This window comes from Oryctolagus cuniculus, chromosome 7, assembly GCF_051225735.1.
Source record: "Oryctolagus cuniculus isolate XC-2025 breed Fujian yellow rabbit chromosome 7, ASM5122573v1, whole genome shotgun sequence".
Classification (NCBI taxonomy): domain Eukaryota; kingdom Metazoa; phylum Chordata; class Mammalia; order Lagomorpha; family Leporidae; genus Oryctolagus; species Oryctolagus cuniculus.
The window spans coordinates 73747972-73771202 of NC_142873.1; the positions used below are offsets into that span (position 1 = coordinate 73747972).

At 37.6% G+C, this 23231-nt stretch overlaps 1 protein-coding gene across 4 annotated transcripts in view; it reads left to right on the forward strand.

Moving 5' to 3' along the window:
* Nucleotides 1-23231, forward strand: part of DPYD (dihydropyrimidine dehydrogenase) — a 962066-nt gene that overhangs the window by 452318 nt on the left and 486517 nt on the right. The window contains exon 13 of one of the 4 annotated variants that reach the window (XM_089337037.1): nt 3483-5848. The exons of the other annotated variants lie outside the window; for them this stretch is intronic. Coding sequence (XP_089193163.1) covers nt 3483-3542 — 60 coding nt within the window. The 3' untranslated portion in view covers nt 3543-5848. Of the gene's footprint in view, nt 1-3482; nt 5849-23231 lie in introns of those variants that run through there. 4 annotated transcript variants of the gene reach the window in all.

Below are 23231 nucleotides of genomic sequence, written 5' to 3' on the forward strand. Positions count from 1 at the left end.
GTGTCTCTCCCTCTCTCTGTGTCACCCTGCCTTTCAAATAAAGAAATAAAAAAAAAAAAAAACTCTAAAAATCGGTTATAAATAGGAAGTGAATAGGCTAGGTAATCAAGGAAAAAATGATAGGAAATCTTTCTTACCTTTTTCTTTCTACTTTTTTTTTTTTTTTTTTTTTTTAAGAGAGAGAACGAGAGAGAGGCTGCACACATCCACTGGCTCGCTTTCCACAAGGGCAAAGGTTGGCTGAGGCTGAGAGCTGGGAATTCAGTTCACGTTTCCCATGTCAGTGGCATGGACTCAACCAGCTGAGCCATCACTGTCTGCCTCCCAGGGTCAACATTAGTGAGAACTGGAATTGGGAGTGGAGCCAGTATTCAATCATGAAAACTTGTATATGGGATGTGGGTGTGTTAAACTCTCTTAACTGCTGAGCCAGATGAGCACTCCAGTATTTTAATCTTAACAGAAACCTGGAAATCAAAGCAGGGAAGTTGGTGAGGGGTTTCAGCTCCAGTCCCTGCAGTGACTGAAGGAAACAGTCCTGTGTCTATGTGTCTCCACACAGTGGGGAGGGGACAGTCTCCTGTTTTAGCTTTTGTGCTCTTTCTGTCCCCAAACTTTCTATTCTGTGTTTCTGCTTCCTGACTTCACTCTCATTTTCATAGCATTCTCATAGTTCCCAATAGTTGCCTCCTTTTTGGTACTTCCTTAATTCCTTCCATAATCCAGGTGTCTGGTGGACATCTCACATGCACATCTAACCTACTTTGCCAACTACGGTCATGTGGATGTCTTTCACATGCACTGCTTTTAAACCAAACATTCCAATACCATTCCACATCCAGTATTTAACATTTCTGACTCTCAGGTTCAAACACACTAAATCAGCAGTCTTCACACTTTAAGACTGATGCAATTTTCAAAATCAAGTTGGGAATCAATATTAGGCCAATGGCTATTTTTCATTATGTATTTATTTTTATTTGAAAGATAAATAGTGACAGGCATACAGAGATCAGCACTCTTCTGTTTCAGAGTTGAAATACACACAACTGGGCTTAGGCTAGGCCAAAGTCACAGGTGGGGAGCTCAATCCAAATCTCCCACGTGTGTGGCAGGCATACAACTACTTGATTCTTCACCATCTGCATTCCAGGATGCACATTAGAAAGAAGGTGAAATCAGGTGTGGAGGCCTGAGTTGAACCCAGGCACTATGTTATGGCATGTGGGCATCAAATGTCATCTTAGCCACTAGACCAGATGCCCACCCCTATGGCTAATGCATGTTTTACTGAGTAGCAGCATTAAAACAAACATACAAGCAAAGGAAACTGTAGCATTACTGATATATATTCACAAGGAATTTTTGTGGAAAAAAAATTGGAAAGGATTCAGTCTCAGGAAGAGCTACTTGTCAGGAAAATGCAGTTAACAGGTACAGGAGAATAGACTCTTGTGTTAGGTCAGATGAAACCCAGTGAATGTGTGAATTCGGTTTGCAGAAGTGAAAATGGTGGGACGGCAGAGATGCTAGAGAGATTTGAAAAGATAAAATTGAACATGGTCAGTGGAGAAAGGCTTGCTTTTTCTCCCTAAACATTTAAATCCACTTACAGGTTTTAAATTAAAATACAAAAAAGTTTAAATATATTTTATAGCTTAATTTTGTAATGTTTCACAATTACCATTCTAAAGGATGCCTGTATAAAAAATATTTTCCTCTGATTGAAAGGGAGAGAGCGAGAACCCTTCCATCCACTGGTCCACACCCCAGGTGCCTATAACAGCCCTAGTGGGGACTGAAGGCAGGAGCCATAAATCAGTCCATGGCTTGCATGTTGCTAGCAGGACCCCGATTACTTGAGTCATCATTATTGCCTCCCAGGGTCTGCATTCACAGGAAGCTGGATTCTGGAGTCAGATTCAACTGTGGAACCCAGGTGCTCCCATACTGGACTTGCTGTCCCAAATGGCGTCTTCATTGCTAATGACCTCTCCTAAAGGATTCTTGATAGTGCTTTTCTTTCAAATTCCTTGTTGTCTTTTAACTTCCCTGAATCTGATAAATGTGTCCTGAAGGAAAAAAAAAAAAACATTAGAAATTATTTTACTTAGTTTCACTTACTCATGAAGAGAGAAACAGACCTTTATGATGAAGAAAAACATGCATGTGTTTAAAAAACACATATCGCTAGGAATGACAGTGTCTGGAATATGAAATAAAAAATTCATGCCCAGTAAGATTTTTGAATTTGGCTTAAGGATTTCAGACTTGTCAAACTAAGTGTTGAATTACATTTTAAAATGAAGAAGAGATGGAAGGTAGGTAAAAATCTCTGTCAAATAAAATCAACGCTTCTAGCTTTCTGCCAGGGTGTGGAAGGCAAAGTGCTAAGCAGTGGAAAGGCGAAAAAGAAACTCATAGACAAAGTGGGATTTTCTCTCTCCACACTGTCATTAACTTAGTTCTCATCTCTATCACCTTCCTTGAAATTGCCTCTAATTTCTCCCCTGTTGCATTCTATGCCCAACCCTGAGCACAGCCATCTTTCTAGAATACAAGTTGGCTCCTAATTTCTTTATTTAAAACTCTTGTGGCTCCTCTTTATGCTTAAGCTAAATCTTAATCTCCTTAGCTTGTGACACCAATTTGTGACCAATGCACCAAGATTTCTGCTGAATCATCATTTTCTCCATATTCCACCCATTTCCTTGGGTTGAATCCCACTTGCCCTTCCAGTTTTGCCTTCTCATCCTCTTCCTTATGTGTTTCTTTTTCTTTTTCTAAAAGAAGATTCATTTTATTTACTTTAAAGGCAAAGATACAAAGAAAGGGGATGGAGACACACACACAAAGAGAGAGAGAGAGAGAGAGAGATTGATCTTTCATCCACTGTTTCACTCCTCAAATGGCTACAACAACTGTGGCCAAAACCAGGAGCCATGAGCTTCATCCTGTCTCCTATGTTGGTGCAGGGGCCTAAAGATGTGGGCCATCTTCCACTGCATTTTCCAGGTGCATTAGCAGGGAGCTGCATAGGAAGTGGAGCAGCTGGAATGCCAGCATTGCCAAAATTACGTATGGGCACTAGCCTGAGTCCTAGCTGCTCCACTTCTGATCCAATTCCATACTAATACTCCTGGAAAAAAAGCAGAGGATGGCCAAGGTGCTTGGGTCCTTTGACCCATGTCGGGGACTGAGATGAAGTGCCTGGCTCCTGGTTTCAGTCTGGCCCTTCCCCAGTTATTGTGGCCATTTGGAGAGTAAACTAGCAGATAGAAGATCTCTATCTCTGTTTCTCCCTCTAGTTCTACCTTTCAAATAAAAAAGAAATAAATCTTAAAAAAAAAAAAGTTGCTGCTCGTCATGATGGCATCTTGTAACATAGTGTCATTTTGAGACTACTCTGCTTCTTATCCAGCTTCCAACTAATGTGCCTTGGAAGCAAAAGATGATGACTTGAGTTCCTCTCATCCATTTAGGAGACCCACATGGACTTCCTGGCTCCTGGCTTCAGCCTGGCCCAACCCTGGCCCTTGTAGCCATTGGGGATTGAACCAATGGATGGAAGATCTCTCTCTCCCTTGGTTCCTCTGTCATTTTGTGTATGTGTGGGTGTGTCTCCCCTCTCAGTGACTCTGCCTTTCAAATAAATAAAATCATTTAAAAAAAGGAAAAAGAATGGGCCCATTATGTGATAATTTCCTTAGAATTGAAACTAGTGTTTTCTTAAAAATGTAGCATTTATTAAAAAAATTCTGTAACATGTAAAGTGTATTTGTGAATTAAGGATTTGTAAACCTTTGCTTTATATTTCACAGTCGTTTCTTTGGGAGAAAGTTAAACACTAGGTAGTATATTTTTAAAGGTGATTTAATAAACATATTATAGTACGATTTAATGTACACAATCATTGCAATTTAGTATTTAGAATTTCTTTATAAAAAAAACTTTTTCAGATAAATCAGATTATTTAAAGACATTCATGTTGGGATTTCAGTAATTCCCACAGTTCTCTGAAGAGAGTATCACTTATATCCCATTAGTTAATTTGTTCAATTACCACTTATTGAGGACCAGCTGTTGGGCCCAACACTTGACATTAGGAGGGTTACCAAAATGAATAAATCAAGAGAGGTATAATATGGTGGTTGTAAATTGGGCTCTGAATTAAAGGGCAGATTTCAGACCTAGTTCCAACACTTTCAAACTGTATGACCTTGGGCAAGTTACTTTATCACTCAGCACGTGATCATCTTAGCAATAAATAATAGATCGGGTTGTGGGGAAGATTACAGGAGATGATTTATAAAAATGTCTTAGTACAGAGCCTGCTTTATAAATATTGTTTGTGTTGTTGTCATTCCCTTTGGATTATTAAAATGAGATCATAAAATTATAATAAGGAGACTTGAATATAAGCTTGAAATTTAGGATCTTAACAGATAAAGTTTGAAGTAGGATATTTCAGATAATTATAAAAACATTCTATTAAGCCACTCATTATTTCACCCATGGACATTCATTTATCTATCCATAAAATCATCCATGATTGAGTCCTTCATTCTTTTATTCATTCAGTAAAAATAGTGCTATCTTTCCTTGATGCAGTAATTACAAGGTGATGAATTAAAACAGGAAACTTGGCATTAAGAACCCCTAGTGAGGGACAGTCTGGTAAATAAGTCTAACACAGTACAATTAACAAAATAATTTAAAGCATAGAGGAAGCATGGAAGAGATAATGACTGATTCTGTCTAGCTGTGTGTATCAGGACATGGAATCAGCAAAGGCTTTGCAAAAACCAAGTTACAAATAAAGTGGATAAGAAAAATTATAACACTGAGTGACTAGAATGGCTGAATGTTGAAAAATGTTTAGGCTGCTCTCTGTAGAAGGGGTACCCAGACATGGGAACCAGCTTGCTGAAATTCAGACCAAGCTCTACCCTCCCAATAATGGAAGCTTTTGTTGGACTGCTTCTACTCAGAGGAATGAGTAGCATTCCTTGAATTTTCACAGAGGTGCTCTATGCTTGTTCCATAAGCCTTGCACTTGGGCAGAGTTTCAGTTTATTTCATCAAAAGGCATAGTCTGGGCTAGGGGAGGCCCTGAACATAGAGAATATATAACAAATAATGAGGTAAAAGATGTGTAGCTGTACTGGGGCTACATATGATAATACCTGACTTCGAATTTTAATTTGAGGTATGTAATGTGATAGGAAGTGTTTGCATAACTATAGAAGTGATCACATCAGATCTGATATTAAGGTGCAGAAAAACATTTTCTAATTTGTCAATATTTTCCCCCCTTAAGGGTCATCATTTTGTAGTATTAAACTTAGTCTTCTGTACTGGTAAGTTATCCAATGTGGTATCATTTTGTTAATAATACTATGATGTTAGTAGAATTCAGGCATTTCTGAGCTTTTTTTCTACCACTTGAATATCTGTTAAGCCACAAAGAAAATGAAATCCTGTCATTTGCCATAAAATGGATGAATCTAGGCCAGCGCTGCGGCTCCCTAGGCTAATCCTCCGCCTGCAGCGCCAGCACACCGGGTTCTAGTCCCGGTTGGGACACTGGATTCTGTCCCAGTTGCTCCTCTTCCAGTCCAGCTCTCTGCTGTGGCCTGGGAGTGCGGTGGAGGATGGCCCAGGCACCCGCATGGGAGACCAGGAGGAAGCACCTGGCTCCTGGCTTCGGATCGGCGCAGCGCGCGCCAGCCAAGGCAGTCATTTGGGGGTGAACCAACGGAAAGGAAGACCTTCTCTCTGTCTCTCTCTCTCTCACTGTCTAACTCTGCCTGTCCAAAAAAAAAAAAAAAAAAAAAAAAAAAAAGAACCTAGAGGACATTAGGTTAAGTGAAATAAGCCAAACACAGAAAAAAAATACCTCATGTTTTTACTCATAATTGGAAACTGAAGAAGTTGATTTCATAGAAGTAGAAAGTAGAATATTAGTTAACAAACAGAGGAGATGTTAGAGAGATTGGATAATAGGTGCCAACATAGAGTTAGAAAGGAAGAAAAAGTTCTAATGTTTTATAGCATAGTAGGGTGAATATGGTTTATAACCTCTATCTATAAATTGACTGTGTATTTCAAGTGGCTAGAAGAGAAGATTTTTAATATATCACCACAAAGAAATGATATGTTTGAGGGGATGGAAATGCTGATTGGTGTGACTTGATTATCATATATACATGCATTCAAATATCACACTGTACCTCATAAATGTACATAATTATTTTGTACCAATTAAATAGTTGTAATGAAAAAAAATCACTGAGTATCAAGGATAATTTTGACAATGTACTCAAAGAAAGACTATGTGACTAAAAGTATGATTATAGCCAAACAATAGTTTCCTAAATTATTTATTGAACTACTGTATGCTTTTGCATGCTGTGTTTATGTGTCTATGTGCATACATGTATTTGGATAAATAGTCTGTACTAGGAAAATAAAGAAATCAACCATATCAATCCATCAGCCATTTTTTTCTCTTAAAGAGCTTACAGTGATGACTAGATTTGATAATTATCCTTTTGAAATAATTATAGCAAAGTATATTCTTTGACACAGTGGAAGATTAGACTTACTGTAACCAATGAATGCTAAAATAGTCATAGAGCAGAGCACAGTGTTTACTATAATAATTGGAGAAAACTCCTGAAAGAAGTACTCTGATTTTTATCCTCCTTACAGAATAACCTTGTATATTTACTTGTCAATCACTATAATAATAGTGACTATTTGTTTAGTATCTATTATACATTGTACTTTATTTTTCTTACAATGACCTTGTGTAGTGGGTATCATTATCTGTATTTCACAGCTTTTAAATATAAAGGCTAAAATGATTAAACCTATTCAAGGTCAATATCTTGTCAGAAAAGAAGCCAGGATTGGAACTCACACATATTATTGTATTATTCCCTGCTCTAAACTGTTTCCCTGCTATATTTCAACTGTGAATTGTTATTCTTCTTGCTGTCAGCAGTCCTTGACACTTTTCCATGCAATGTTTATGTATTAAAATTTAAAAATATAATAACAGAACTTTTCCTGATTGTTCACTGGAGAAATTAGAAGACAGTGATTAGAGGCTATAATTTATATATAACTTAGTTCTGGTTAAAAATATATATTAACGTGAATGATTAAGTGGACAACGTTCTTAGAATATGAGTGTGCCAAATCTCCTAAATTTCAGAGAAAAAAGTGCGGGGAATTAGCCATATGATTAAAGACCTAAATCTAATTGTTAATAAAGATATAAATAAGGTACTTTAATTATATAGGTAAATCCAGAAATTCATAAACAATATAAATTGGATAAATACAGAACATTCATTTACAAAAAAGGAAGTCTAGGAAAGTTCCTTTATCCTTTAAAACTGAAACCAGCAATTATTTCATTCTTTAGAAAACTTTAAAATAGACAATTGTAAAAAATGTTCCTACATTGAGCGTATCATTTTAATTGAAAGCAAATATCTTCTCATTTTCTTTTTCTTTTTTTTTTTCAAACAATACAAGGCCACAGCCCTTTGAATAAAATATTTAGGTGCTCTATGTGTGTTGTCTAAATCAATCTATAAGATATTGTCTACAATTTCTATTTTTGTTTTTGGAAGTACAACAATACAATACCTTCAAGAAACCTTCAAAATAATTTTCTGAATTATTTTTGGTTGCCCTGGAGGCATTTCATTTGTTTAACTCTTACCTAATTTGACAGAATTTTTTAGTACCTCACCTTTATCATATTATTGGAAGATATAGAATCAACTCATTCTCTTGTCATATTCACATAACTCATTAATTTAACCAGCATGAATTGGGTAGGAAACATGCAATTCTTGATGATGAGAATATAAAGGTTATAGGTACATAGGGATACCTTTATAGTTTTAGAGATTCAGCACTCTGTGGCTGTCCTTTGTATGTTTCATAGAAGCAAATGATGCAGCAATTAGTCTAGTAAATCAACCAACTTAAGAACCTACAAGGGACTTCAAGTTCTAGCTTTACAAAAGCACCAAAAGAAATACTATAAACTATTATTAATTTGCAAAAGCATCAGAAGACTTAGAACAAAGTTCTGATATTAGAATATAAACAGATTTGATTATTAAAAAATGTGTAGAGAGAAATGCTATAGATAGAGCATCAAGCTATGTCCTTCCTCAAAGAACAAACTTAGATCTAGAACACAGGCTTAGTTCATCCAAATTCTCATGCCAGATCAGAAGCTCATTTTCCCTGGAGTAGTTGTTGATCTGAGAAGGAGCTTTTATAAATAGAAACATGGAACATTTTGTCAAGTAAAGTCAATCTATAAGGAGATTTTAATTATAAAACCCTACTGGCTTGGTGTCATCAATATAGTTATCCTTTGGTCATGCCAATATCCTATTAAGAATTTTATCTGAAATGCACTCTTAGATATAATATTAAAACACACACACACAATATGTAGTACTAGTAGTAGAAGAGGTCAACCAAGTCTACATGATATTGTTATGAAACCAGTTTTAGTGGTAAATATCTAAATATTGAGAAATAGGAGTTATTAGTGGAAGAATAAGTATGGAATCAACAGGTAGATATAGAAATTCCAATAATCGATGGTTTTGTATAGAACTTCTTTTAAAACAGAAGTAAAAAATGAAAAGATCAAGAAAGCTCATACACTTATGGGAAAATGCAATGGATAAGAAAGCAAATATTGAGGCTTTAAATGAAAAAGATGTTTGGTATGCTTATAAGTAACTTGAGAATTTCTTGAATTTTTAGTTATAGAATAACTAAAGTTGAATAGTTACAGAATATATATTTGCAGCTAGTATTAGAGGCCAACTTTAAACAACAACAAAATTTAATTATTTCATTCTTGATTTAGGTGTATATATATATGTATATATACACATGAACTTAAAATATTTTATATTAATGTGTCCACATTAAGGCATCTGATATTGTTTTGATTATTTAATTCATGAATATTTATCTTCCTTCTGATTTATCAATCCTCTATAAGGCGTCTGATATTGTTTTGATTATTTAATTTATGAATATTTATCTTCCTTCTGATTTATCAATCCTCTATGAAACAATTCACGTGGTAAAATTATCCCAGAACAGACACACAAGATACATATTTAAAAGTTTTCACATTGTACTAGACTAAGGTATGTTCCTTAGCCCTGTAAACTCACAGAGCACAGGTATCTTTAGGTATTGCTTTCTACAATATTTTTGAGGCTATCAATAAAGCTTATATAATGTTATAAAAATGTCCTTTAACAGTTTCCATGATTCTATTCAGTTGTATTAGTCTTTAGGAGTATTTAGAAATAAATGTTTATAAAGTTATTCAAAGCTATCATAAATTTCTAGTATTATAGACCTATTTTTCTACTGCTTGAGGTTTTTGTATATTCTTGTTCTATGGAGGTATAAAAGAGTCACTATCTGTTGGGGGATCTAGGTATCTAAGGGGACTGGTAATGAGATACAGAGCCTTTAACCTCTTGGCCACTGGTTCAAACCTGCCCCAGGTCAAAAGTGACAGAAAGTCATTACCATCTGATGGTAGTTCAATAGGCTATGTGAAATGAATTTGTGATTCTGGTACCTTACAGAAACAAAATCATGCCATAGATTTACTATAGAGTGGCACATAATGATAGTTGTGATTTTAGTTCAAAGAGAAAGGAGAACTCAAATAATCAACTCTCTCTTAGGTAGATTTGTTGGTGGAATGATGTAGGAAAGCTAGTTTATGCCTGTACTGGTTTCTGATTTGGGTCCATGAGATGTACCTCAAAAGGGATCTTTACTGCCATAGTTGGTCATCACTAAATCAAGTTTTAAAAAGCTTTTCCATTCTTAGATGGTCATTAATTCAAAGTTTAAAGTTACACTGTTCATGTCTCTTGTTTCTTCAATGTACTTTACGTATTTTTAAATATTTCATTTTCCTTTTGAATCATATTATGAATTTCATCTACATTTGAATATATGAATGAATATTTAGAGAAGTCTGTTTGTTCTTGTCACTCATTTGAGAAATACTTAGTTAACAAAAGAAAAGACAATTGTAGAAACACTTTGAAGATGGAGAATTCAAAATTGAGTAGGGAGCAAAAGAGATCATTGTTTTAAGAGCTATTGAATTATGTGCATTCATGTCAATAAAGGAGACCTTTTACCTTTGACCATTTTTAGAATTGGGGATTACTTGAGCGGTTTTGTCATTCTGATATCTTTAATGAGCAATAAAATTGTTGAAACTTTCTGATTTGAAGTGTCTTTGGAAGTAATTATATTTCTAAAGATTAAAAAAAAGTTTATACCTGAAAGATATGTAAGATCATAGCATTTTATTAATGGCAGCATATTTACTATTGTAGTTTATATCAGGCTCAATAATTTTCAAAACAAGCCCACATTAGTGGGTTGAATGAATTTTTAAACTATCTCTGATAACTTTTGTGATGTGAAAATAATACCTGAAAAATTATAGCAACTATGCCTTTGTTAAAGATTTCTGATCTGGATAAAGATGAACATTTGCTAAGAATGTGACAGTCAGGGATTTTCAAAAACAAACTTACAAGAACTTATCTATGTTCAAGTCTCTGGTACTTGGAAGACCTTTGGTCCTAACTTTAAATAAAAGACACTTGTTATCGTTATCGTGCCTTAAAAAGAAATCATTTGAATTCCACATCTTCAAAGGCATTCTTTAGCCCAGAAATATACCAGTGGTTTCCCCGATATCTGAAGAACTATGATTTTAGAATTAGAAATTTAAATTGCACAAGCTTAGTATGAGAGTATTTCCGTTACCCTTTGCAGGTTTTGAGGCAGCTTATTCGACCTTACAGTCTCACCAGGAAGCTAATGGGAAAGCCTTGCAGCAATCTTCACAGGAAAGTTTCCAAATGTCAAGTGTCATCTTTCCAGCTGTTAGATGAATGGGTAGCCAAGAGGCATTTATTTGGGTGTGCAGCCCCTGTGAAATCTGGGTGAGGCAGGAGAAAAGGCTATAATTTGGTGGTTAGTTTACCAGCACTGGTATAGTTGCAAATCTCCTGTCCAGGCCCTGGACTTCATTTTGTGGCTTAATGATTGACAGGCAACCACAGTGTTCTTGCACTTAAAGAATAGAAATGCTGTTAAAAAAAGGCATCATCGATATGTCATACTAATTTTCGAATCCTCTACTGCTTCAGATAAAAACAATCTTATCAACAGAGCTGCCTTCTTCTCCTCTAAACCCCTTTCCAACTGAGAGGAGGCAAGGCTTTTGAAATGACAGCTGTATTAAAATCTTGAGACTTATTGAAAAAGTGTCCTTCAGTTTAAGATATATTGCAAAGTCTTTAATTCCTATGTTAAAAGAAGATTGATATAAATCATTGGCTACTGTCAGGTTGAAAAACAATGAATATCAATAAAAAGGCAGTTTTAAATCATAATGGATTCAGTTTGAGATAGTGATAGCCTCCAAAAAATAATATTGAAGTATGTCATGGCTAAATGCTGTTTCCATGCTAAGTTTTTCCACTTGCTAGAATCATAGAATTGAGATGACTCCAGCTAGTCTCATTGAGAAACTGAGCCTTTAAATTTAATGGGTATCAGAAATGCATGTGATCTCACTTTTATCCCTTATGATTGGGAGTAGTAAAGTCAAATTTGCTTATAGTACCTGAAAAATTAATTCCATTTCATTTGCTTATAAAGAAACATGCAATAATATCCATAGTACTCTCAGAATTTACCTCTTTAATGGTATATTGGGATTAATTTGTGATGTATTTCCTCACTACTATTTTAAATACTAATGCATCAGCGATTTAAAATTTTTAAATATTACATTTGTAATAATATACAACTTTTTGTTTATGAAGGGGGGTTATGTATAGCTATATGTTATAAAAGGAAGTCAAGGAACAATGTGCAATTTAGCCTATACCTAATGGAGCTATCAAAATAAAACTATCCAGTTGGTTATAGAGAAAGGAAATACCATAGCTAATAAGTAATTTTAATGCCTTTTGTTGACTTTATATAGGGTTCCAGACTTGTATTAAATGGAAGCACTTGGCCTGAAAAGTAATTTAAAATGAAATTGTCTCCATAAAGGCAGAATATTTCTTTACCAACACACAGCACATTGCTACTTCAGGCACAGTAACTAAAGATAAGAATAGTCAAAAAATATAATAATTAGATCTGAGAAATCAAATCCATATGATCCCATGTCATAAGAAACCTAACCTTACAGTACGTTGATGGAGAATAAAAGAGGTTAGCCACTGCAATATCACATGATCCAAATGGGCTGCGAATGTTAAGGATCCCACATCAAATTTACTAGCCACTGACATCTGGAGCTGTCTGCAGTGAATGACAATATCACAGCAAAACAAACATTTGAGAAACTTCAGTTTGTTGGGGAAGATTCAGATTCAAAATGTTATAATTGAAAATTGGGACTGAAATTGTGTTTCTTAGCATTCAGTGATTTAGTGAAGCTGAGTCTCAGGTTATGTACAGATTATTTTCTAGGAACTTTACTTTCATATCATACTAAAAATTACTTCTGAATTAACCATTTTCTTTCACTTTAAAATTTAGAAGAATATGCTAAATTTGTTTGAGATTGGTTTGGTCATGAAGATAATATGATTCAGCCGCCTACTATATGACCCAGGAAGCTGAGGGATAGACTTTAAAAGAATAAACTCAAGTAGTAGGAAAACTCACTGCTAATAGAACCCCAATAAAATTATCAAAAAGGCTTTAAAATTATGTTAAAAGTGCTCAAAGAGATAAAGATAGGAATAATGTCCATAATAAAGAACCGCTGAAGATGTGATGCCTCTCTTAAGATATTGAACCTAGGTAACAGGTCAGGTTGTAAAAAAAACTGGGGGTAGAGCCCAAGTTTTGATGATCTACCAATTGTTTATTTTGGCACCATCCTACTTCTTCCTTATGGTGTTCTCTTTGAGATACAGCTAAGCAAGTGGAAGACACACATAGATTAGTCCCTGAGGTCATCAAATAATTTCACTCCAGTGTGGGAATGCTTACTGTACTTTTTATAATTCAAACAGCTAATTCTCAAAATTTACCATGTTTCCTTTGAGACTCCTTCTCCTATACTGCAGTCTCTGGATTTGTGCCTGGAAACATTCTGTGGAAATGTAGCCTTCAAATCATTATTTTATTAGTTTTCTTTTCTGAGTTATCTATACTGCCTAGAACAGTGTTTACCTCATAGTTGATGGTTGACCAATAAAATACCTGCCATAAGTAGACAGTTGATGAATATGATTGAAAAACTGGATATGTTTTGGAAATGTTTTCAATTATGGGGACATGGGGTTTAGAGAACATATTTGGCTAGTTTATTCAGTTTATTGGTGATAGGTGCTATGTTACACTGCTAAAACAACTGGTGTTTGATGGAGGAGTGGAATTAACATGGAAACAGGAGTAAGATGGAAATTCCAGTGCTTTGTAATATTCCCCTTTTGATTCTCCCAACTATCCTTCACTATAGCTATTGCTATGTCTGTTATGAAGTGACCTCTGAGTAACCATACTGGTTTTCTCCTTGTGTATTTTCACCTTAGCCCCGTTCCAAAAATACTAGAATTGAAAGGTCAACACAAAAGCAGATATTGGCTGATATGTTGTTGACTTACAATTTTGAGCTTTTTATTCCAAGACTTAATATTTAACATCACTGCTGTCACCTTTCTTAAATGTCAGCTTCTTTATTTACCTTCATCACTCTCACCTTGATCATACTGACTCCTTTGTGTTACATGGATTTGCTGTCAGGCACCACCCTGTGCTGGTCACCGGGCTTTTCTTATTCTAGCCATTGACATCTTGTCAGCAGTGTCACCACCTTTGCCCTTGAGCCTGTGAATATCACAATTGTTACTTTGTGATTGATGCTTTTGAGAATTTGTCAACATGTTATTTATTATTTTTGAGGGACCCCTGTCCAACTTCAAGCTGTTTCTTAAGGTTAATTTACTATTCTATTCTTTGAACAGAAACATTGTATTGTATGAAATTGAAGCTGAGAGCAATAGTCTACATATTATTTTCTTTATAGATGATATTGTGATTAGTAGAATGTAAGGCAAACCTATGATATGATTATAGTTCAAAAGGAAAGCAGATTGGATCATTCATTCATTCATATGGCCTATAAAGATAATATACCAAAGATTTGTAAATATGTACAGTAATTCATTGCTGACCTCCTTCTGGTACTTGGTCTTGTGTTACTTTATTAAAAAGGCCTTCCATGGCGACACAAAGTAGAAACCTCCCCTCTCCCCAGCTGTACTACTTCCTAACAAACATGCTCTGTGTCGCTCCCCCTCTTCATGGAGGAACGACACTAAACCCTGCCTAGGCTTCATATCCGAGTCACGGCACCATTATGTCGCTCCCCGTCTTCGTGGAGGAATGACACAGGACCCTGCGCTGTTCTTTCGTCTGCTCGGCCCTCCCCGGGTTTGCTGCTGGTTCTTCCCGGGTTGGCTGCCGTCCCTTCCACCTCCGTGGAAGGGCGGTTCCCCCTGGCCACTTTCCCCACTTCTGCGGGGGAGCGGCACACCACCGGTCGGCTCTCTCGGGGACTGCACAGGTGTTCCCCTTAGATGTTCCCCTTAGATGTTCCTGGTGCATGTTGTCTCTCTCCTCCTTTATAGTCCTCTTCCACCAATCCCAACTCGGCTGCCCACACTCCGAGTACGCTGCTCTCCTCCAATCAGGAGCAGCTCCTGCAGCTTGTCAAGTTGGTGAGAGGCAGCTGGGTAGAAGCTGTTTGCTCCTCTCCCAGCGCCATATTGTGGGAGAGCAGATGCATAGAATAAGTCTTAATTCCAGTAACTTAGTCTAGTGCGGGTTGCTCCCCACACTCTGCTTTCCATTTTTGAAGGGAAGTAACTAATCCACATCAAAAGCATGAACACACACATATACACTCATCTATCTTTCTAAGCCCCATCTTCCCTCAGCATCACACTGTAATGTAGCATTCACGAGACTAGAATATGTACTTTGTGGGTGGTACCAGCAAGGATCAAAGAATAGGTGGAGGTCACAAACATAGTCCTCTTAAAGAAAAACTGATTTAGCAATTACATATAGACACGAATGCCTTTGTAAGAATCCTGGAACTTGAGGGAGAGGTGATAGCATCCCAGTGGAGCAGAAACTTGAGAAAATCCACCTTATAAAGGGTAAAAGTAATATTTTTGTTTTCTCCTGATCTCTGATTCCGTATGTTGGCATAGCACCATGCAAAGAAGGATAACTTCAGGCCATGATTTCTCAAGTCAGGAAAAAGTAAACCAAGGTGGATGTGTAATTTATCCAGCATTATGGGGCTCTGCCTGAAATGTCCACTTCTGTTTTATGGCGTAGGCAAATTGACAATGCCAGAAGCCAGGGAACAGTCAGGTATAAAGAGGCAGGAGGTCACAGTAACTGGCACACTGAACTTGGCAGTAGCCCCATGAATTCGTTGGTAACCTCATCCAACAACAGCACTTGACAAGTTGCCTCATCAGACCAATAAGTCAACCCAACCAGTCCTACCCAATTTTAGAGCAAACGGTCCTACCCAACCACAGACTGCAGTCAGCGTCTGTCCAGAGAGCCTCCATGACAACCCTTTTCAAATTTGGAGGCCTCAAAGCCAGCTCCACCCAACCTCACTGTACCTGAAGGAGGATCAACAGGACTAAAGACCCTAACAATGGGAGTTGCTACAAGTTGGCCTGCTCAGAATCCCAGGTAACTGGCCTTTGAAGATGGTTATACTTGGTGAAATAAGCCAGTCCCAGAAATAAAGATATCATGTTTTCCCTGATCTGGGTACTAATAGAGCACCTAAACTGTAATGTATAGGCATGAAATGGACATTTTGAGATTCAATGATTATTTATAGCCCTTGTTTTTTTTTAACAGGCAGAGTGGATAGTGAGAGAGAGAAACAGAGAGAAAGGTCTTCCTTTTGCCATTGGTTCACCCTCCAATGGCCGCCACGGCTGCCGCGCTGCGGACAGCGCACCGCACTGATCCGATGGCAGGAGCCAGGTGGTTCTCCTGCTCTCCCATGGGGTTCAGGGCCCAAGCCCTTGGGCCATCCTCCACTGCCTCCCCAGGCCACAGCAGAGAGCTGGCCTGGAAGAGGGGCAACCAGGACATAATCCGGCGCCCCGACCGGGACTAGAACCCGGTGTGCCGGTGCCGCTAGGTGGAGGATTAGCCTACTGAGCCGCAGTGCCGGCCTTTTTTTTTTTTTTTTTTTTTGTCATGTGGTTTCTGAAGCCATCCAATCCCAGCCTGTTGCCAGGCAGTTTCTGTTGTCAGCAGCCATCTTGGCATGACCTTCTCACCTCAGCAGCCATCTTGACATGACCTTTTCACCTCCTCATTCCACCACACTCTGGGGCCAGCGCTGTGGCACTGCAGGCTAAAGCCCTGGACTGAAGCTCTGGCTTCCCCTATGGGCACCGGTTTGAGTCCTGGCTGCTCCTCTTCCAAACCAGCTCTCTGCTATGGCCTGGGAAACCAGTGGAAGATGGCCCAACTCCTTGGGCCCCTGCACCCACATGGGAGACTCAGAAGAAGCTCCTGGCTCCTGGCTTAAGATCGACACAGCTCCTGCCATTGCAGCCATCTGGGGAGTGAACCAGCAGATGGAAGACCTCTCTTTCTGTCTCTACCTCTCTCTGTAACTTGTTTTTCAAATAAATAAAATCTTTAAAAAAAAAAAAAAGAAAATAGATCTCTAAAATTAAGAGTTAGAATCGGAGAGGGAGGAGAAAGAAGCATTGGAGTGTAAATGGGAGAGGAGGAGGTATCACTATGTTCCTAAATCTGAATATATGAAATACATGAAACTTGCATAACTTAAATAAAATTTTTTAAAGATTTAAAAAATTTATAAAAGGTCTTTCCTTGACGAAGCCATCTTGTAAAGACTAAAGTAAGTGACATTTCCTAAAATCTGCAGACACCAAAGTAAACTTCATGAATAATCAGGGAAAGATAGCATTTCAGAAGGAAATTAATAGCACTGCAATAACTGACCCTCCAAAGTGAGAGGTCTGTGAACTTTCTGATAAATAATTAAGGAAAATGGTCTTAAGAAAGCTCAATGAAATGCAACAAAACACAAGTATATGACTATATGATGTTAGGAAAAATGACACATGAATAAAGTGAAAGTTCATTAAACAAATAGAAACCATTAAACACAGAAATCTAGGTCAGACATTTGTCCTAGCAGTCAAGATTTCTGTATCAGTATCAGAGTGCCTGGTTTGATTTCAGGCTTTGCTTGTGATTCCAGCTTCTTGTGAATGCAGAACCTGGGAGGCAGCAGATGATGGCTTAAGTGATTATGTTCATATCACCCATGTGGAATAAGTGGATTGAGTTCCCAACTCCTGGCTTCAGACCCCTGGCCAGGATTGTTGCAAGCATTTGGAGGGTGAACCAGTTGATTAAACCTCTCTGTCTCTCTTACGTATAAATAAATTTCAAACAATAGAAAAATAGAGATGTAGAGATGAACAATACTATAAATGAAGTGGAAAATGCAATAGAGAATTTCAAGAGAAGACTCAGTTAGGCAGAAGAAAGAATTAGGAAACTTCAAAACAGATTATTTGGAACAATGCAGTCATATTAGCAAAGGAATAAACAAATGAGCAAAAGTAAAAAATGCCTAAGAGATTTCTGAAACCATCAAACAAAGAATAAAAGTATTATGATGTTCCTGAAGAAGAGGCAAAGGGATAGAAAATATATTTAAAGAAATAATAGTTGAAAACTCCCCAAATTTGGGGAGAAAAGTAGACATCCAATTTTATGAAATCAAATAATTCCCAAATAGGCTACATCTAAAAAATACACAGACACATTATAATTAAAGTGTCAGAAGTCAAAGAAAAACAGACAGTGTTGAAAGGAGTAGAGAAAAGCAACTCATTACATAAAGGGCACTTCCGTGAGAATACCAGGGGAAATATCAAAAGAAATTTTGCTGCTCAAGAGAGAGAGGGATGATATATTCACAGTTTTTATCAACCATCAACCAAGAATATTATATGTCTTTCTTATTTATTTATTTATTTATTTGACAGGCAGAGTGGACAGTGAGAGAGACAGAGAGAAAGGTCTTCCTTTGCCATTGGTTCACCCTCCAATGGCCGCCGCGGCCGGCGCGCTGCGCACAGCGCACCGCGCTAATCTGATGGCAGGAGCCAGGTGCTTATCCTGGTCTCCCGTGGGGTTCAGGGCCCAAGGAATTGGGCCATCCTCCACTGCACTCCTGGGCCATAGCAGAGGGCTGGCCTGGAAGAGGGGCAACCAGGACAGAATCCGGCGCCCCAACCAGGACTAGAACCCAGTGTGCCGGCGCCGCAAGGTGGAGGATTAGCCTAGTGAGCCGTGGCGCCAGCCAAAAAGTGTCTTTCAAAATAAGCGAAATAAATACTTTTCTAAACAAAAACTAAGGGACTTTGTCCTCACTGCCTCTAAGAAGTACAGAGGGGAGTTCTTGAAGTTGAAACAAATAATCACTGAACAGCAACATAAATCTATATAAAAGTATAAATCTCACTGTTAAAGGTAAACATATAGGCAGATACAGATTATTATAATATTTTAATGATGTCTAACTAAATTATTTTTATCCCAATAGTAAAGTTAAAAGACAAATTATTAAGAATAATGGTAAACAATAATACACAATATACAAGGAAATAAATTCTGATTTTACTAACAGAGTGTGTTGAGAACAAAAGTTCATAGCTCTCATGTAATTGAGGTTGTTATAAGCTTAAAATGGATTGCAATAATCATGAGAGTTTATGTTCAAGCCTCATGCTAACTACAAAGAAAAAGTATAGTAGATAAAGAAAGAGAAAATAAAGAGTATCACCACTTGAAAGTACAAAGAAAGGCATCAAGAGCAGAAGAGAATAACAATAGAATGAGGAAGAAAAGAGAAAAAATAAAATTTTAATAGTAAGTCATTACTTACCAAAATATTTAAGGCAGGTGCCAGCGCTGTGGCATAATTGGTTGAGCATCTGCCTGTATCACAGGCATCCCATGTGGGCACCAGTTCTAGTCCTGGCTATTCCATTTCCAATCCAGCTCCCTGCTGATGGCCTGGGGAAGCTGTGGAAGATGATCCATGTGCTGTGCACCCTGCAGCCACGTGGGAGACCCGGAGGAAGCTCTTGGCTGCTGATCAGGCTTAACTCTGGTCATTGCAGCCATTTGGGGAGTGAACCAGCAGATGGAGGACCTCTTTCTCTGTCTCTCCCTGTCTCTGTCTGTAACTCTCCCTCTCAAATAAATAAGTAAATCTTAAAAAAAAAAAAAGAAAAGAAAAAGATGTAAGACAGGGGCCAGCAGTTTGGCACAAGAGGGTAAACAGTAGATTGCAACTCAGGCATTCCATATTGGTATGTGGATTCAAGTCTTGGCTACCCCAATTCCACTCCAGTTTTCTGATAATGCAACTAGAAAGACAGCTCAAGGGCTTGGAACCCAGCCACCCATCAGGGTAATATTCCTGAGAAACATGGAAGCTAAAATCCTCAATATATTACCAACCAATTTCAATAGCCTGCTAAACAGAGCATGTACCATTACCTGTGAATGCCCATAAAGTGAGATTTAGCCCTGGACTGCAAAGTTAATTCAGCATACACAAATGAAAAAATGTGATACAACATTACACATTCACAGAATAATGAGCAAAAATCATAGGATCATCTCAATAGATACATAAAAAATTTCACAAAATCCAACACCCTGTGCAAGTTGGAAACTCTCAATAAATTAGGCAGGAACTTACCTCAACACAATAAAAGCCATGTGTGAAAACTCACATCTACCATCAGACTCACACTTGTGAGGGGCAGGTGTTTAGCCAGCAGTCAAGAAGCTCACCCCCACCTTGGAGTACCTTGATTCAACTTTTGGCTCTAGCTCCTGATTCCACCTTTTTTCTAAGGGAAACCTGGATGGCAGATTATTTTCCAAGGATTTGGATTCTGGCCACCCACGTAGGAGAGTTGGATTGAATTCCAAGACCTGGCTTTGTCTTTTTCTGATCCCTGGCCTTTTCACATATTTGGAGGAGGAAACAAGTGGGTAAATGCTCTCTTTGCTGCTCTATCACTGTCTCTATACCTTAAATAATTTTAAAAATAAAATAAAACACATGAAAATAATTAAAGCAGACAAAAACTAGTGAAGAGACATCTTGTATGCATGGTTTGGAAGAACTAAAATTGTTAAAAAGCCTAAAGTAACCACAGATATGTATAGATCCAATGAAATTCCTATCAAAATCTCAAAGACTTTTTTGCAGAAGTAGAAAAAAATGTACAATTTATATAGATTCACAAAAGACACCAATAACCAAAGCAATTTTGAGAAAGAACATGGAAGCATCGTACTTCCTGATTTTACATTAATTACATAGCAATAATAATTAAAATGGTGTTGTATTGTTGTAAAATCAGATATGTAAAACAATAAACAGAATAGAGAGTCCATATCATATGTAATCATGTCATATATAGTCAATGATATCCCATAATGGTGTCAAAAATAATGAATGATAGAGCTGGTGCTGTGGTTTAGCGGGTTAAGCCATGGCCTGCAGCACTGGCATCTCCATATGGGTGCCATTTGGAGTCCAGGCTGCTCCACTTCCAATCCAGCTCCCTGCTAATGGCCTGGGAAAGCAGTAGAAGATGGCCCAGGTGCTTGGGACCCTGTACTCACCTGCTCCTGGCTCCTGGCTTTGGCCTGGCCCAACCTATGCCATTGCAGCCATTTGGGGAGTGAACCAGTAAAGGCAAGTCCTCTTTCTCTCTGTCTCTTCTCTCTCTTTAACACTGCTTTTCAAATAAATAAAGTGAATCTCTAAAAAAATACTGAATGGGGAAAGGAGTTTATCTTCAAAAATGGTGCTGGGAAAATTGAGCAAGGAAAAAGGTGAAGGAAGGGAGGTAGGAAGAATAAGTAAGGAACAGGAAATCTGGAGGTTTATAATTATGACCTAGATTGTGATGATGATAACTTGAATATATACATATATTCAAACTTCGTAGTCCTTTTTCTGTTCCTATAATACATGAGCATGGGTGCTTTATTTTATTTTTTAAAGATTTATTTATTTATTTATTTGAAAGGTTGAATTACAACAGAGAGGCAGAGGCAGAGATAGAGAGAGGGCTTCCATCCGCTGGTTCACTCCCTAAATGGCCACAGTGGGTGGAGCTGGGCCAATCTGAAGCAAGAGGCTAGGAGCTTCTTCTGGGTCTCCCAGGTGAGTGCAGGGGCCCAAGCAGTTGGGTTGTCTTTACTGCATTTCCAGCCCATAGCAGAGAGCTGGATTGGAAGAGGAGCAGCCGGGACTAGAACCGGTGGTGGCCCATATGTGATGCTGGCACTTCAGGCCAGAGCTTAAACCCGCTGAGCCACCATGCCAGCCGCCCCAGTGCTTTATTTCCAAATGAATTTTCTTTAGCTCACTGTATTGGGTGCTGGAAGTCCAAGATTAGGTAGCTGCATCTGCTCAGTTCAGTTGTGGGCCTTGACCCGCTGTGTGCATGTTGAGAAGCTGAAAGGCCTCTAGGTACATGTGACGGAGACAAAACACTAGGGATAACCTAGCTCCATAACAATCCACTCTTCCAATTATCTGATGTGGTTTCATGATATAATAAAGTTTATAAAAGAAAATAAAAAACAAAAACAACCCATTCTTGTGATAGTAATCCAATCCTAAGTGAACAAGAAACCACTCTTGTACATGGGCATTAATCTATTCCCTAGGACTCTGGCCCCATGACCCAAATACCTGGCACTGTGTCCCACCTTCCAGCACTGCCACATTGAAGAATGAAGTGTCAGCCTGAGTTTTGGTGGAGATGAAACACTGCACTCACCAATTGTGCATATTAATTATGTTTTATATACCTTCTATACCTCAATAAAGCTGTGGGAGAAAAACATGTATAATAACATTGCTCTCAGTATATTAATATTGTAAGTAATAACAGTGTTTCAATGAAGCAGTTTTTGAACTGTTTATAAACATAATACTGTTTTTTAAAAGAAAAATATTTTCTGTTTACTGCTGTGTTCTTTGCACCTTGACGCAAAGACTGCCCTATAGAAGGTACTTGAAAATATTGTAGAAAAATCGAATATTCCAAGAAAACACTTTAGATCATGAGATACTTGAGGTATAGAAGAATGTTTTAAAAGATCACTGTGTTCTTTGTTGTTACCTTAAGAGGCTAATAAAGCTGGTATTTGGCAGTTGGAGAAGAATTTACATAGAAATAGGAGGATGAAAAAGCATACTAGAAAGAGAACAGCAAATGTGAACATCTAGGGAAAGACCAAGTTTGGAGGAAGTCACATGACATGAGATTTATATGTTTGTTATTATAAATACATTTTTGTTATTTCAAAAACTTGCAGATAATGGAATTAAAAAAGAATTTTATTTTGGTGGAAGAATATTTTTAAATCAATGCTTAGTATTGAGTCTGCCATTCATTTTACTTGGAGAAATACAAGTATCTGGTTGATTTTGAGAATAAAGTGTTCTATTTTTACCATAGGCCTGGACATTTGGACAATGTGTCGATGCTTATCAGAGCTGGTACTTTATTAGCCAAATAACACTGCCATGGCTAAATTGGAACTTCCCACTGGAGGTTCATAACAGGAGTTTTGAAGCGTGTCGATGTGACTAGAAAAGTGAGTTTCAGTCTTGGATGCGCATTGAAATTCCTTGGGAAATTTTTAGAATATTAATGTTTGAATATCTCTTGGAGAGATTCTGATGTTATAAGAATAGAGGCCCTCTGACCTGGACATTAGAATTTTAAAAACTCATCACATGTTTCTAATATTTAAGGTTGAAAATGAATAATGTAAACCTATGAAATAATAGCAATTCTGGATAAAGCAATAAAGTAAGCCAATTAGCAGAGATGCAAGAAAATAAATATACTCAGAAATCAAAGGAGACAAAGAAATGGGCTTTAAGGATTTCTTTGAGAATTTCTAGCCTTTCGTGGACATTCAACTGAATTCCTACTTGAGTTTCATGAGAT